Genomic DNA, 15,446 nt, shown 5'->3' with positions numbered 1-15,446 from the left:
TAACCTTAACCTCACTGTTAACCTTATACCAACCTTAACCTTCACTGTTAACCTTATAACTAACCTTAACCTCACTGTTAACCTTATACCTAACCTTATACCTAACCTTAACCTCACTGTTTAACCTTATACCTAACCTTAACCTCACTGTTAACCTTATAACTAACCTTAACCTCACTGTTAAACCTTATACCTAACCTTAACCTCACTGTAACCTTATACCTAACCTAAACCTCACTGTTTAACCTTATACCTAACCTTAACCTCCACTGTTAACCTATACCTAACTTAACCTCACTTTAACCTATACCTAACCTTAACCCACTTACCTTAAACTCACTGTTAACCTTATACCTAACCTAAACCTACACTGTTAACCCTAATTCTAACCTTAACCACACTGTTAACCTAATTATAACCTTAACCTTAACCTCACTGTTAACCTTATACCTAACCTTAACCTCCACTGTTAACCTATATACCTAACCTTAACCACACTGTTAACCTTAAAACTCACTGTAAACCTTATACCTAAACTTAACCTTATACCTAACCTTAACTTATACCTAAACTTAACCTCACTGCTTAACCTTATACCTAACCTTAACCACACTGTTAACCTTAAACTCACTGTTAACCTTATACCTAAACCTTAACCTTTTATACCTAACCTTAACCTTATACCTAACCTTAACCTCACTGTTAACCTTATACCTAACCTTAACCACACTGTAACCCCGTTATACCTTAACCTTAACCACACTTTACCTAACTCCCAAACTACAATAACCTTATACCTAACCTTAACCTCTCACTGTTAACCTTATACCTAACCTTAAACCACAAACTGTTAACCTTATACCTAACCTTAACCTCACTGTTAACCTTATACCTAACCTTAACCACACTGTTAACCTTAAACTCACTGTTAACCTTATACCTAACCTTAACCTCACTGTTAACTTATACCTAACCTTAACCACACTGTTAACCTTAACCTCACTGTTAACCTTAACCTAACCTTAACCTCACTGTTAACCTTATACCTAACCTTAACCCACACTGTTAACTCTTAAACTCACTGTTAACCTTATACCTTAACCTTAATGCCGGTCACTGTTAACCTTAAACTCACTGTTAACCTTATACCTAACCTTAAACTTCACTGTTAACCTTAAACTCACTGTTAACCTTATACCTAACCTAAACCTCACTGTTAACCTTATACCTAACCTAAACCCACTGCTAACCTTATATGTGAAATCCTGATAAATCCTTCACCCTGATCCTCCTATAGACGTATCATTCTGTATCAGATGATAAATCCTGTTAAATCCTTCACCCTGATCCTTCCTGTAGACGTATCATTCTGTATCAGATGATAAATCCTGATAAATCCTTCACCCTGATCTTTCCTATAGACGTATCATTCTGTATCAGATGATAAATCCTTCACCCTGATCCTTCCTATAGACGTATCATTCTGTATCAGATATAAATCCTTCACCCTGATCCTTCCTATAGACGTATCATTCTGTATCAGATGGTAAATCCTGATATAACCTTCACCCTGATCCTTCATATGACTCAGTAAGGAAAGCATCAGCAGGTTGTGTAATGATCCTCCACCCTGATCCTTCCTATAGACTCAGAAAGGAAAGCATCAGCAGGTTGTGTAATTATCCTCCACCCTGATCCTTCCTATAGACTCAGAAAGGAAAGCATCAGCAGGTTGTGTAATGATCCTCCACCCTGATCCTTCCTATAGACTCAGTAAGGAAAGCATCAGCAGGTTGTGTAATGATCCTCCACCCTGATCCTTCCTATAGACTCAGTAAGGAAAGCATCAGCAGGTTGTGTAATGATCCTCCACCCTGATCCTTCCTATAGACTCAGTAAGGAAAGCATCAGCAGGTTGTGTAATGATCCTCCACCCTGATCCTTCCTATAGACTCAGTAAGGAAAGCATCAGCAGGTTGTGTAATGATCCTCCACCCTGATCCTTCCTATAGACTCAGTAAGGAAAGCATCAGCAGGTTGTGTAATGATCCTCCACCCCTGATCCTTCTATAGACTCAGTAAGGAAAGCATCAAGCAGGTTGTGTAATGATCCTCCACCCTGATCCTTCCTATAGACTCAGTAAGGAAAGCATCAGCAGGTTGTGTAATGATCCTCCACCCTGATCCTTCCTATAGACTCATAAGGAAAGCATCAGCAGGTTGTGTAATGATCCTCCACCCTGATCCTTCCTATAGACTCAGAAGGAAAGCATCAGCAGGTTGTGTAATGATCCTCCACCCTGATCCTTCCTATAGACTCAGAAGGAAAGCATCAGCAGGTTGTGTAAATGATCCTCCACCCTGAATCCTTCCTATAGACTCAGTAAGGAAAGCATCAAGCAGGTTGTGTAATGATCCTCCACCTGATCCTTCCTATAACTCAGTAAGGAAAGCATCAGCAGGTTGTGTAATGATCCTCCACCCTGATCCTTCCTATAGACTCAGTAAGGAAAGCATCAGCAGGTTGTGTAATGATCCTCCACCCTGATCCTCCTATAGACTCAGAAAGGAAAGCATCAGCAGGTTGTGTAATGATCCTCCACCCTGATCCTTCCTATAGACTCAGAAAGGAAAGCATCAGCAGGTTGTGTAATGATCCTCCACCCTGATCCTTCCTATAGACTCAGTAAGGAAAGCATCAGCAGGTTGTGTAATGATTCCTCACCCTGATCCTTCCCTATAGACTCAGTAAGGAAAGCATCAGCAGGTGTGTAATGATCCTCCACCCTGATCCTTCCTATAGACTCAGTAAGGAAAGCATCAGCAGGTTGTGTAATGATCCTCCACCCTGATCCTCCTATAGACTCAGTAAGGAAAGCATCAGCAGGTTGTGTAATGATCCTCCACCCTGATCCTTCCTATAGACTCAGAAAGGAAAGCATTCAGCAGGTTGTGTAATGATCCTCCACCCTGATCCTTCCTATAGACTCAGTAAGGAAAGCATCAGCAGGTTGTGTAATGATCCTCCACCCTGATCCTTCCTATAGACTCAGTAAGGAAAGCATCAGCAGGTTGTGTAATGATCCTCCACCCTGATCCTTCCTATAGACTCAGAAAGGAAAGCATCAGCAGGTTGTGTAATGATCCTCCACCCTGATCCTTCCTATAGACTCAGTAAGGAAAGCATCAGCAGGTTGTGTAATGATCCTCCACCCTGATCCTTCCTATAGACTCAGAAAGGAAAGCATCAGCAGGTTGTGTAATGATCCTCCACCCTGATCCTTCCTATAGACTCAGTAAGGAAAGCATCAGCAGGTTGTGTAATGATCCTCCACCCTGATCCTTCCTATAGACTCAGAAAGGAAAGCATCAGCAGGTTGTGTAATGATCCTCCACCCTGATCCTTCCTATAGACTCAGTAAGGAAAGCATCAGCAGGTTGTGTAATGATCCTCCACCCTGATCCTTCCTATAGACTCAGTAAGGAAAGCATCAGCAGGTTGTGTAATGATCCTCCACGTATTTAGTGTTGCCTTCATAGAGAGAAGAGGAAACAGGCCCTCTAGCTACCTTCTCAAGAGATTTCATCAATAAAGTAGCCACTCCTTCCTCTTTACTCCGTCCTTCCCTCTCTCTCTCTCTCTCTGTCTCTCGCTCTCTGTCTCTCTCTCTCTCTCTCTCTCTGTCTCTGTCTCAGAAGCACAGGGCGGCCGACAGACGCAGAGAGGCAGGTAAGTCAAACCTTCACTAAAACTTCCCTACCTGAACTATTAAATAAATAACTGTATCTTATCACAAAACCGTAAATATCACATGTATTTTGTGAAATGGAAATAGTTTCTATGTGGTGTTTTGTAAAAGGCCATGGCTCTCAGCAGCGGTCGGTTGAAATTGATAAGTTATCAGAACACACAGAGCTGCAGTGAGTTGGCAGAAGTCAGTGGAAGTAGACCCAGAGGCATGAAAGTGAAGGTGTGTTGCAAGGCAGGATGGGGGGTGGAGAGGGGGGGGGGGGGGGGGGGTGAGGCTGTATTGGAGGAGGTGAGGGTGTGTTGGAGCGTGGTTCAGGGTGTGTTTGTAATTGACTAATTCCTAGGAAGGTAGGTATGTCTGATAAGAATGGACAGGCCCAGAGAGAGAGAGAGAGAGTGAGAGAGAGAGAGAGAGAGCAGAGAGATAGACAGATACAGAGAGAGACAGAGGGAGGGAGGGAGGGAGGGGAGGGAGGGAGGGAGGGAGGGAGGGAGGGAGGGAGGGGGAGGGAGGAGGGAGGGGAGGGAGGGAGGGAGGGGGAGAAGGGGAGAGAGAGATAGACAGAGAGAGAGAAAGGGAGGGAGAGAGAGAGAGAAAGGAGAGAGAGAGAGAGAGAGAGAAAGGAGAGAGAGAGACGAGAGAGAGGAGAGCAGAGAGAGAGAGGAGGGAGGGAGGGAGGGAGGGAGGGGAGGGAGGGGAGGGAGGGAGGGGAGGGAGGGAGGGAGGGAGAGGCAGAGAGGAGAGAGGAGAGAGGGAGAATGAGAGAGAGAGAGAAGGGGAGGGAGGGAGAATGAGAGAGAGAGAAGGGGAGGGAGGGAGGGAGGGAGGGAGGGAGGGAGGAGGGAGGGAGGGAGGGAGGGAGGGAGAGGAGAGAGGAGAATGAGAGAGAGAGAGAAGGGGAGGGGAGGGAGGGAGGAGGGAGGGAGGGAGGGAGGAGGGAGGGAGGGAGGGAGGGAGGGAGGGAGAAGGAGAGAGAGAGGGAGAGAGAGAAGGAGAGAGAGAGGAGAGAGATAGACAGAGAGAGAGAAAGGGAGGGAGAGAGAGAGAGAAAGGAGAGAGAGAGCAGAGAGATAGACAGAGAGAGCAGAGAGATAGACAGATACAGAGAGAGGGAGATAGACAGAGAGAGAGAAAGGGAGGGAGAGAGAAAGGAGAGAGAGAGAGAGAGAGCAGAGAGATAGACAGATACAGAGAGGGAGGGAGGGAGGGAGAATGAGAGAGAGAGAGAGAGAGAGAGAGAGAGAGAGCAGAGAGATAGACAGATACAGAGAGGACAGAGGGAGGGAGGGAGGGAGGGAGGGAGGGAGGGAGAAGGGGAGAGAGAGAGAGGAGAGAGATAGACAGAGAGAGAGAAAGGGAGGGAGAGAGAGAGAAGAGAGAGAGAGAGAGAGATAGACAGATACAGAGAGGGAGGGAGGGAGGGAGAATGAGAGAGAAGGGGAGGGAGAATGAGAGACAGAGGGAGGGAGGGAGAAGGGGAGAGAGGAGAGAGAGAGATAGAAAGAGAGAGAGAGAGAGACAGAGACAGAGACAGAGACAGAGAAAGAGGAAAGAGAAAGAGAGAGAGAGAGAGAGAGAGAGAGAGACAGAGAAAGAGAAAGAGAAAGAGAAAGAGAGAGAGAGAGAGAGAGAGAGAGAGAGAGAGAGAGAGAGAGAGAGAGAGAGATTAAATCCCACTGGGCACAGACATCAGTTCAACATCTAGTTTGGATTTACATTTGGTTGAGATTTAGGTTCAAAGGTTAAAAGAAGACAACATTTTTAAATGCCCCTACTTTGATGATTTTTTGCAAATCCACATTGATTCAACGTCATCACTGATTGAAATGAAACAACGTCGATTCAACCAGTTTTCGCCCAATGTGTGTGTGTGTAGGACAGTGTGTGTGTGTGTCTGATGTGTGTAGACAGGCCCAGAGAGAGAGAGAGAGTGTAGGGGTGAAACTCAGGTTGTGGTGAGCTGAACTCAGAATGTGGTGACCCGAACTGAGGTTGTGGTGAGCCGAACTCAGGTTGTGGTGAGCCGAACTCAGGTTGTGGTGACCCGAACTCAGGTTGTGGTGACCCGAACTCAGGTTGTGGTAATGGCTTCAGGGTGGGATGGTCCTCATTCCTTTCCCCCAAAACCTCCCTGACTCACTCACTGTGCATTCCTCCAACTAACTCCAGCCAGAGTATGAATGTACCAGGAAGCATGTGGTTTTGACACGTTAAAGCCTCTCTGGACAGGTTTCTCAGACCCAGATTAAAGCCTCTCTGGACAGGTTTCTCAGACCCAGATTAAAGCCTCTCTGGACAGGTTTCTCAGACCCAGATTAAAGCCTTTCTGGACAGGTTTCTCAGACCCAGATTAAAGCCTCTCTGGACAGGTTTCTCAGACCCAGATTAAAGCCTCTCTGGACAGGTTTCTCAGACCCAGATTAAAGCCTCTCTGGACAGGTTTCTCAGACCCAGATTAAAGCCTCTCTGGACAGGTTTCTCAGACCCAGATTAAAGGCTCTCTGGACAGGTTTCTCAGACCCAGATTAAATCCTGGTCCTGGACTAAACACCTTTTCAATGTCAAGTCACCATTTAGAGTCATTGTTTGTCCATGACAAGGCTTAATCTGGATTTGGGAATCGAGCCCTCTGAGTCATATGACCATCAAACGTATATTAAATGTATCTACGTTTCAACACAGAAGGATAGGTTACCCAGACCCAGATGGACACGTTGGATGAGGCAGTAAAACCAGTCCCACAGACTGTCAGTCACAGAGCAGTGACGGGGTGAGACAAATAGTAGTCTAGCTAGTCTGTCTCCTCACTGTAGTCTAGCTAGTCTGTCTCCTCACTGTAGTCTAGCTAGTCTGTCTCCTCACTGTAGTCTAGCTAGTCTGTCTCCTCACTGTAGTCTAGCTAGTCTGTCTCCTCACTGTAGTCTAGCCAGTCTGTCTCCTCACTGTAGTCTAGCTAGTCTGTCTCCTCACTGTAGTCTAGCTAGTCTGTCTCCTCACTGTAGTCTAGCCAGTCTGTCTCCTCACTGTAGTCTAGCCAGTCTGTCTCCTCACTGTAGTCTAGCTAGTCTGTCTCCTCACTGTAGTCTAGCTAGTCTGTCTCCTCACTGTAGTCTAGCCAGTCTGTCTCCTCACTGTAGTCTAGCTAGTCTGTCTCCTCACTGTAGTCTAGCTAGTCTGTCTCCTCACTGTAGTCTAGCTAGTCTGTCTCCTCACTGTAGTCTAGCCAGTCTGTCTCCTCACTGTAGTCTAGCTAGTCTGTCTCCTCACTGTAGTCTAGCTAGTCTGTCTCCTCACTGTAGTCTAGCCAGTCTGTCTCCTCACTGTAGTCTAGCCAGTCTGTCTCCTCACTGTAGTCTAGCCAGTCTGTCTCCTCACTGTAGTCTAGCTAGTCTGTCTCCTCACTGTAGTCTAGCTAGTCTGTCTCCTCACTGTAGTCTAGCTAGTCTGTCTCCTCACTGTAGTCTAGCTAGTCTGTCTCCTCACTGTAGTCTAGCTAGTCTGTCTCCTCACTGTAGTCTAGCCAGTCTGTCTCCTCACTGTAGTATAGCTAGTCTGTCTCCTCACTGTAGTATAGCTAGCCTGTCTCCTCACTGTAGTCTAGCCAGTCTGTCTCCTCACTGTAGTCTAGCCAGTCTGTCTCCTCACTGTAGTCTAGCCAGTCTGTCTCCTCACTGTAGTCTAGCTAGTCTGTCTCCTCACTGTAGTCTAGCTAGTCTGTCTCCTCACTGTAGTCTAGCCAGTCTGTCTCCTCACTGTAGTCTAGCTAGTCTGTCTCCTCACTGTAGTCTAGCTAGTCTGTCTCTACACTAACATATATCTCCATACTGTCTGTCTCCACACTAACATATATCTCCATACTGTCTGTCTCCACACTAACATATATCTCCATACTGTCTGTCTCCACACTAACATATATCTCCATACTGTCTGTCTCCACACTAACATATATCTCCATACTGTCTGTCTCCACACTAACATATATCTCCATACTGTCTGTCTCCACACTAACATATATCTCCATACTGTCTGTCTACACAGGTCTCCTCACTGCAGCTCCAGGCCTATATCTTCCTATCTGAGCCACTATGAACCTTGTGAACAGCAGCCAGTGGTTCCTGACCCAGCCGTCTCCCAGCCCAGCAGGACCCAGTAAAGGACTGGGTTGTAGTAATACCTGGCAGGCAGAGACAGGCCGCATCACTCAGATGGTAATCACCGTACTCATCTTCCTGGTGAGTCTCTAGTCTAGAGAATCATTATAGTTCAGCCTACATCAATACAGGTACTGCTGTGCAGGTTTTTCGTTCCAGCGCACTTGATTCAATCGGCTTTAATCGAGACCATGCCATGTTGAATCAGGGGGGTTTGTGTTGGGCTGGAACAAAACCATGTTGAATCAGGGGGGTTTGTGTTGGGCTGGAACAAAACCATGTTGAATCAGGGAGGTTAGTGTTGGGCTGGAACAAGACCATGCCATGTTGAATCAGGGGGGTTAGTGTTGGGCTGGAACAAAACCATGCCATGTTGAATCAGGGGGGTTAGTGTTGGGCTGGAACAAGACCATGCCATGTTGAATCAGGGGGGTTAGTGTTGGGCTGGAACAAGACCATGCCATGTTGAATCAGGGGGGTTAGTGTTGGGCTGGAACAAGACCATGCCATGTTGAATCAGGGGGGCTAGTGTTGGGCTGGAACAAGACCATTCCCACTTGGCATAGCTCCAGTTCTTGAGGTTCCTGCAGTGTCTTCTGATTTATGACATCACTTCCTCTTATCTGTCCCTAGGTGGGCGTGTCCTTGAACAGCCTAGTGGTGTATGCGTTGGCCTGGCGTGGGCGTGGCCGCCTGACGAGACGTGGCAGCTTGGGCCAAGGGGAGACGCGCGGCGCCAGCAGCTTCCGTGTCTACGTTGTGAACCTGGCGCTGGCTGACCTGGTCCTCCTCCTCCGCACCCCTCTGATGCTGGCGTACCTGGCCCACAGCTGTAGCTGGCCCGTGGGGAGACTGGCCTGTCGCCTGGTGGTATTCCTGAGAGGCCTGGGACTATACGCCGCAGCCTTCCTGCTGTGTGCCGTGGCTGTGGAGAGATGTCTGTGTCTCCTCAGGCCGGTCTGGTCCAGTCTGAAGCGTCCTCGCTGGGCAGTTCCCCTGGTGTGTGGTCTCCTCTGGGGTCTGGCTGCTGCCCTGGCTACCCCTTACCTCCACACTGCCGACCTGCTGGAGCTCAACGGTACTACCCAGTGTCTGGAGAGCCTGGGGTACAGCACGGGGCTGTTTGTGACCGAGACGGTGGCCGGGTTCCTCCTGCCGCTAACGGTGTTCCTGGTGAGTAACGTAGCCGTGCTGTGGACCGCCAGGCAGGCAGGGGTCGCCGGACCGACCTCTCCATCCTCCTCTTCTTCCTTTTCGGCGACTGCGAGACAGATGGCCAGGCTGTACCGGGTCCTCTTCCTCACCATGCTCCTCTTCCTCTCCTGCTGGGTCCCCTACTTTACCTGCCGCTTCCTGCGGGCGCTGGCTGCAGGGCGGCCTGACCGGGCGGGGCTCTACCGAGCGTCGTTCACAGGGGCGTACGTCTCTCTGTTCCTGGTGTACCTGAAGAGCTCCCTGAACCCTGTCCTCTACGTGTTCGCCGCCCGAGGCCTGGGGCGAACCGTCCGCGCCTCGCTCCCCTCCACCATCGAGAGAGTCTTCAACGATGACTATTCTGACTCCAGGAGTAGACGGACCCTAAGGAGGGAGGATTCACAGATCTAGTGCCCTAAAAAGCCCTGTTAGGGACCGTACATATGGGACCGTACATATGGGAGATTCACAGATCTAGTGCTCCACAGTCCTGTTAGGGACCTTGCAGTTTTACTAGCAGACTGTAGAGATCCATTGTGATTGCTGGCCAACATGAACTCAGACGTTACAGGCTTACTTCAGCCCTGTGTGGACTACATGGACTGCATTATTATAGCTATAGGCATTATCTTAGACTGGGTGACAGTCTTGCTTCAGCCCTGTCTGGACTACATTATTAGGACTATATTGCATTATCTTAGGCTGGGTGACAGGCTTGCTTCAGCCCTGTCTGGACTACATGCATTATCTTAGGCTCGGTGACAGGCTTACTTCAGCCCTGTCTGGACTACATTATTAGGACTATATTGCATTATCTTAGACTTGGTGACAGGCTTGCTTCAGCGCTGTCTGGACTACATTATTTGAACTATATTGCATTATCTTAGACTGGGTGACAGTCTTGCTTCAGCACTGCATGGACTACATTATCAGGACTATATTGCATTATCTTAGGCTGGGTGACAGTCTTACTTCAGCCCTGTCTGGTCTACATGTATATATTATAACTATAGGCATTATCTTAGGCTCGGTGACAGTCTTGCTTCAGCCCTGTCTGGACTACATTATTATAGCTATAGGCATTATCTTAGGCTGGGTGACAGTCTTACTTCAGCCCTGTCTGGTCTACATGTATATATTATAACTATAGGCATTATCTTAGGCTCGGTGACAGTCTTGCTTCAGCCCTGTCTGGACTACATTATTATAGCTATAGGCATTATCTTAGGCTGGGTGACAGTCTTACTTCAGCCCTGTCTGGTCTACATGTATATATTATAACTATAGGCATTATCTTAGGCTGGGTGACAGGCTTGCTTCAGACCTGTCTGGACTACATTATCAGGACTATGTTGCATTATCTTAGGCTGGGTGACAGGCTTGCTTCAGCACTGTCTGGACTACATTATTAGGACTATATTGCATTATCTTAGGCTGGGTGACAGGCTTGCTTCAGCCCACTGATGTCATCAGACCTGGGCTTTCGGGGATTTAGCCCCGAGTCTTGGTGTAAAACAAGCTCGGCTACACTGCATTACACACTGCAACAAACTCTCCAATCATGAGCCAGGACAGGCCTGGCCTGCCTCTTCAGTGATGCCTAAAACCACCATTTCTGTGTACGGTGGCACTTTAGGAGCCCCGAGTCACAGTGGTTTCTCAAAGTCATTTTTGATTCGCCCAAAAAAAGCATGGAACAAATGAGCCACGTTGGGCAGAACCAAGCACAACTTAGCGAGATCCTATTGGCTCGTTCTATTATCATCTGCATATTTCTGTTAGGGAACGCCTCCTCTGTGAAGTGCGCATGTGCAATAAATGTATTCACCTTTACACTCCGAAAACAACGCGATTAAAAATTTAAAATAAAAGTTTTGCAAATGTTCAAGTCTACAAACCTTAGTCTACTTTGTTCATAAGATATTCTAGTTTTGGGAATGTTAGTAATTTGGTATGTAGACGGACGAGTCGGTCAAGGATCGATTCAGACAAGGTGGTAAATTGTATGACAAGCTACAGTTTATTCAGAGTGAAGATATCTAGAACAGCGTAATTACGGCTCTCCCGCTGGTTCGTACGGAAGCGCAGACGAAGAAGAGCCCGATACAATCAGTACACCACTTATATATAGAACAGAAAGTAGGTTGATTCTGGAAGATCGGATCTTTGGATTGGTTCAGCTGGGGTGTAGTCTGTAGTCTTCCGCCATTGGCTCAGTTGTCTGTCCGTCATCGTAGAATCCTCTTCAGGTATTCAACGTTCAGCTACAACGGAGATCATGTGTGTGTGCGCTGGTTTTGGCCATTAGTGTAATGCGGGAGCTATCCTGTAGGGGACCCCACAGGCTCACCTCTGAGTGGTAGCCCTTTATCAACAATAGTTTGGTCACCTACATAAGAATTAGCATTTCTCTACAAAACCCTCTCTTCACGTCTCACCAGAGACGTGACACAACCTAACTGGATCCAGACACAAAGAGAAACTTCTCCCAATGGGACTATGAAATAAGGCACGGTTTTAAACAGAAATAGATATATATGTATTACATCATGTTCTCCATTCAATCCCACTATGTACTAAGTTGGCTACCAGCCACCTAGGAACTTACAACCCTCATTTTACAGAGCGGAGAACAACAGCTCAAAATAAAAGTAAATGCTTGTCTACATAAGCCAACTTTTTTCCCGCAGGAAAAAGTTGTGATTCCCTCTCTTCACATCTCCAAAGAGATGTGACTTAAACTAGGCAAGTCAGGCGGAATGATCCACTTGCATAACACATACATACATCCCCATAAGGCAACAGCAGATATAATGTAAACCTAAATAGGCACTCTCCTCCTCATCCTCGAATTCATGTAGGTCTTTATCCAGCAGAGGAAACATCTGGGAAGGGGAGGAAGGGTCAATGGCTTTAGAGATAACCCTAGTGGCAAGGGAACGGATGCATGGAATGCAACAGCATCCACAGAGAACTAAAATGGCAGCGAACACCGAAATGGATACCAAAATGGACACCAGGGTTTTATATTTACCAAACGCACTCATCCAGGAGTCCCACATCGAGGTATCCATCCCAGAATGAGATTTCATTTTACCATTAAGCGTCCTCAAACCTTCTAGGGCCATGGTCAAGCTACCATCGGAGGCTGCGTTATTAGGGATGAAAGTGCAACACTGTTCACCACACATAGTACAAGCTCCACCTTTCTCCGCCAGTAGCATATCTACTGCAATGCGATTCTGGAATGTCATAAGAGAAGTTGCAGCCAGGCTCTCATGCTCCATACCGTTATCACGCACCTGGCTCCTGTTATCTAACAAAAAAAACGCTTGTTCTCGCAACCCCACGCTCTGAATGTGCCCTCCCTTCTGTATTTTTCCAGCATGAGAAAGTCCCCTGGCCCTGACACTTTTAACAATGTTTCAAGTCAGCTATGTTGCATAACACTTGCATACATCAACACAAGCCAACAGCAGATAATATTAAATCATATATATGGTAATGGCTATAATGTAAAACACAGGAACCAATAATCCCTCTTTTTCACACCCCCCAGGGTGTGAACAAAAACTCAGCAATGAATCATATAACAGTCACAGAGTTTAAAATACCTTCATGTCAAAAGAGAACAGCTCATTCAAAAACAGCACATTAAAAAAAAAATTGTGTGAAATTTAAGTCCCCCTTTTGACACCCACAAGGGTGTCACTTAGCAAAAACAGGATAACACTTTATTGTTTATTGACATGTAAGATATAAAACTTTGGTCATGGAAAACAGAGTAAAACAAAGCAAAGCATTATTATAAACCATCTGGTCCTCTCAGCTACTCCTATCCTGCACCAGTTGGGCTTCATGCCACCCAGGGACTCAAAACCTTCACAACAGGGAGAACAAACATACTGGAAAGAAAACCCATCATAAAGATGTATAACAAGGAACTGTGGTGGTGTAAGATTTATTCTACTACCTCGCCCACAGCATACCATGGGTCATCCTCAGTCAGTCCCATCCTCCCCTGAAAGCATGCTTCAGTATCAGCATCTCCAACTGGAGCATCAAGCAAAGGCATCATCATGCCTGAAGCCTTCACCACATCTGTAACAGACTTCTTGAAACACGGTATGATGCAAGCAGCACAACACGTCAAATAACAAAAATTAGGGTCAGAAATCCAGTAACCACCATTCTAGTTTACTTACCAAAACCAGGCTCCCACTCAAGAGAACAGGCCAGACTCCTCCACCCCCGCCATGGTCCTCATCTCAGCAGATAGTGCATCAAGCCCACTAAGGGCCTTAGATATACTACCATCTGGACTGGTGTTATTAGGAATATACGTGCAACATTGTTCACCGTACATCTTGCATACGCCCCCCTGACTGGCAAGAAGCATATCCAAAGCAAGTCTATTCTGTCTGGCAACCCTAGATGTGGCCTCAAACTGTTCAGACATACCAGTGAGTGCATCACGGGGGTAATTAACAAAACGCTGTTGATCATAGTAGATGTAATGAATCCATGCAGTCTGTCTTGCATCCACTATGGCTGGACCTATAATCCCTCATTCCTGCCCAAGGCCTGAAGCTCATGAGGAACCCCCACCGGCACTCCCAACAGGTTAGTGTGTATGTCAACTACATCCTCTGTCCATGGAGCACTACTTCTATGTCTCCCATGGGATGGAATGTTTTCAGGTCCCCTGGATACAGAACCCAACAGCTGTTCAGCAGTAACATCAACAATGGTCAGTGGAATTATCAAACTGGTCAGAGCACACGTACCTTGCCAGTCTCCTCTAAGAATGGGTCTCAGCACTCTTTTGGGTCCACAGATCCACCACACATCAGCCAGACCACTAGTTTGGTTTAGGCCTGTAACTGGCCAAGTGGAATTAATGGTTATGTTACTACTGCAATCAGCTTCAGGCAATCTCCCATAATCAATGCCATTACCTGTACCCGTGATGCAACTGTAATTGCCCCCATATGCCTCAACACCCCAAGGGGCCCGATGAGGAGGTACTGTAGGAAACACAAGGCTCAAAGAGGAACAGAGAGTTGAATTGGCCTCAACCAGGTATAAACCTCTCAGAATACACAACCACCCCTCTCCTTCTCCTATAGCAAATGGGTGTGTAGCCAGAACAGGTCCATCATGACCAATGTTTCATGTAACTCATGTAGTCCTTTCTTTTCAGGGTCTTAACTGTACCTCATAAGAAAGCCACAAATTGTCCCTACCAATAACACCAGTCTCAGTGCCTAATTGATCAATAGCTGAATAGTCTAACATTAATTACCTGAATGGGATTTTTTAATACAGTGGTGGCAGGTTCGGTCCAGGGGTGGTAGAGGAGTGTGTCTGGCCCTGGTTCATCTGGGACCTCTGGTTTTGGCAGCACCTTAATAGAAAACACACCCATCGTGTCTGTCCCGGTCCTTTGTAGTCCGAGGGTGTAAGTGCCTGCATCAGAGAGCTTAATAGTTTTGATGGTTAGCAAGATTTCATCACCTTTACAAAGTTCAACAGTGCTCCCAGGTTTTCCCATATCATGAAAAGCCTATCCACCTTTGTGGGATCCCCTATGCTATAAGGATACCCTCTCTTCCAATCCCAGAACTGTCCCAAGTCGGTTATCCTGTAATCCCCATTCGGACACCCTCCCAATTTAATATAATTTCATTTATAATTTTCGTCCACTTGTTCTGTAGACATACATTCAGCATTCCACGGGTCAGAACCTGGAATCCGCTGGTACATCACCATCTATTTCCATCGATTTCTCCAGAGTCCTGGAAATAAGGCCTCATAGACAACAGCCCCATAAAACTAAAACAGTCACACAGGTGAATGTAGCCCATAATACAGTGATCATAATATTTTCCCCATTTTCTAAACATACTATCAAACCCAATTAATCAGAGAAGTATCCACCCCAGTGTTTTCTGTCAACCCGTGAGCCAGGGTGGTCAAACCAGCTGAGGCTTCGGGTACTGATTCGTACAGAGCTGTGTTATTTGGGATGTCACCCACGATAAGACAGCTCAGACAAACAGCTTCCATGTGAAGCCCCACCCTTTCCCCGAGAACACATCACTTAGCCAGAGCCAGACACATCTTCACTTCTATGAACAAAAACAGGGGTGACAGGACAGGGAGGATTTTCTTCATTCGAGAGATGGCCCCCGGAATTCTGTTAATTCCAGTTCTCCTCTCGAACACTGTTTATTGTTCGATAGTGTCAGTGTGTCTTACCCTCCCGCCGTGCGATATGAATCCGGGTAGCTCTTTCAGCTAGCTGTCACCAGGAGACCTTGGTATGGTCCCCCCAACAAGCCTCTGG

The 15,446-nt window shown here is 46.8% G+C and overlaps 1 protein-coding gene across 1 annotated transcript; it reads left to right on the top strand.

Moving 5' to 3' along the window:
- The first annotated feature begins 3,388 nt into the window (after positions 1-3,388).
- LOC109888161 (C5a anaphylatoxin chemotactic receptor 1) lies at positions 3,389-10,980 on the top strand. The gene is made up of 3 exons (XM_031816278.1): positions 3,389-3,730; positions 7,791-7,984; positions 8,537-10,980. Exons 2-3 carry the CDS (start codon positions 7,838-7,840, stop codon positions 9,506-9,508), a joined length of 1,119 nt encoding a protein of 372 aa, XP_031672138.1. The 5' UTR covers positions 3,389-3,730; positions 7,791-7,837; the 3' UTR covers positions 9,509-10,980.
- The last annotated feature ends 4,466 nt before the right edge of the window (positions 10,981-15,446 follow it).

The sequence above is a fragment of the Oncorhynchus kisutch genome, unplaced genomic scaffold (genome assembly GCF_002021735.2).
Source record: "Oncorhynchus kisutch isolate 150728-3 unplaced genomic scaffold, Okis_V2 scaffold770, whole genome shotgun sequence".
Classification (NCBI taxonomy): Eukaryota; Metazoa; Chordata; class Actinopteri; order Salmoniformes; family Salmonidae; genus Oncorhynchus; species Oncorhynchus kisutch.
Note: the sequence above shows the minus strand (reverse complement) of the source record. Positions and strands in the feature narration are given on the sequence as shown.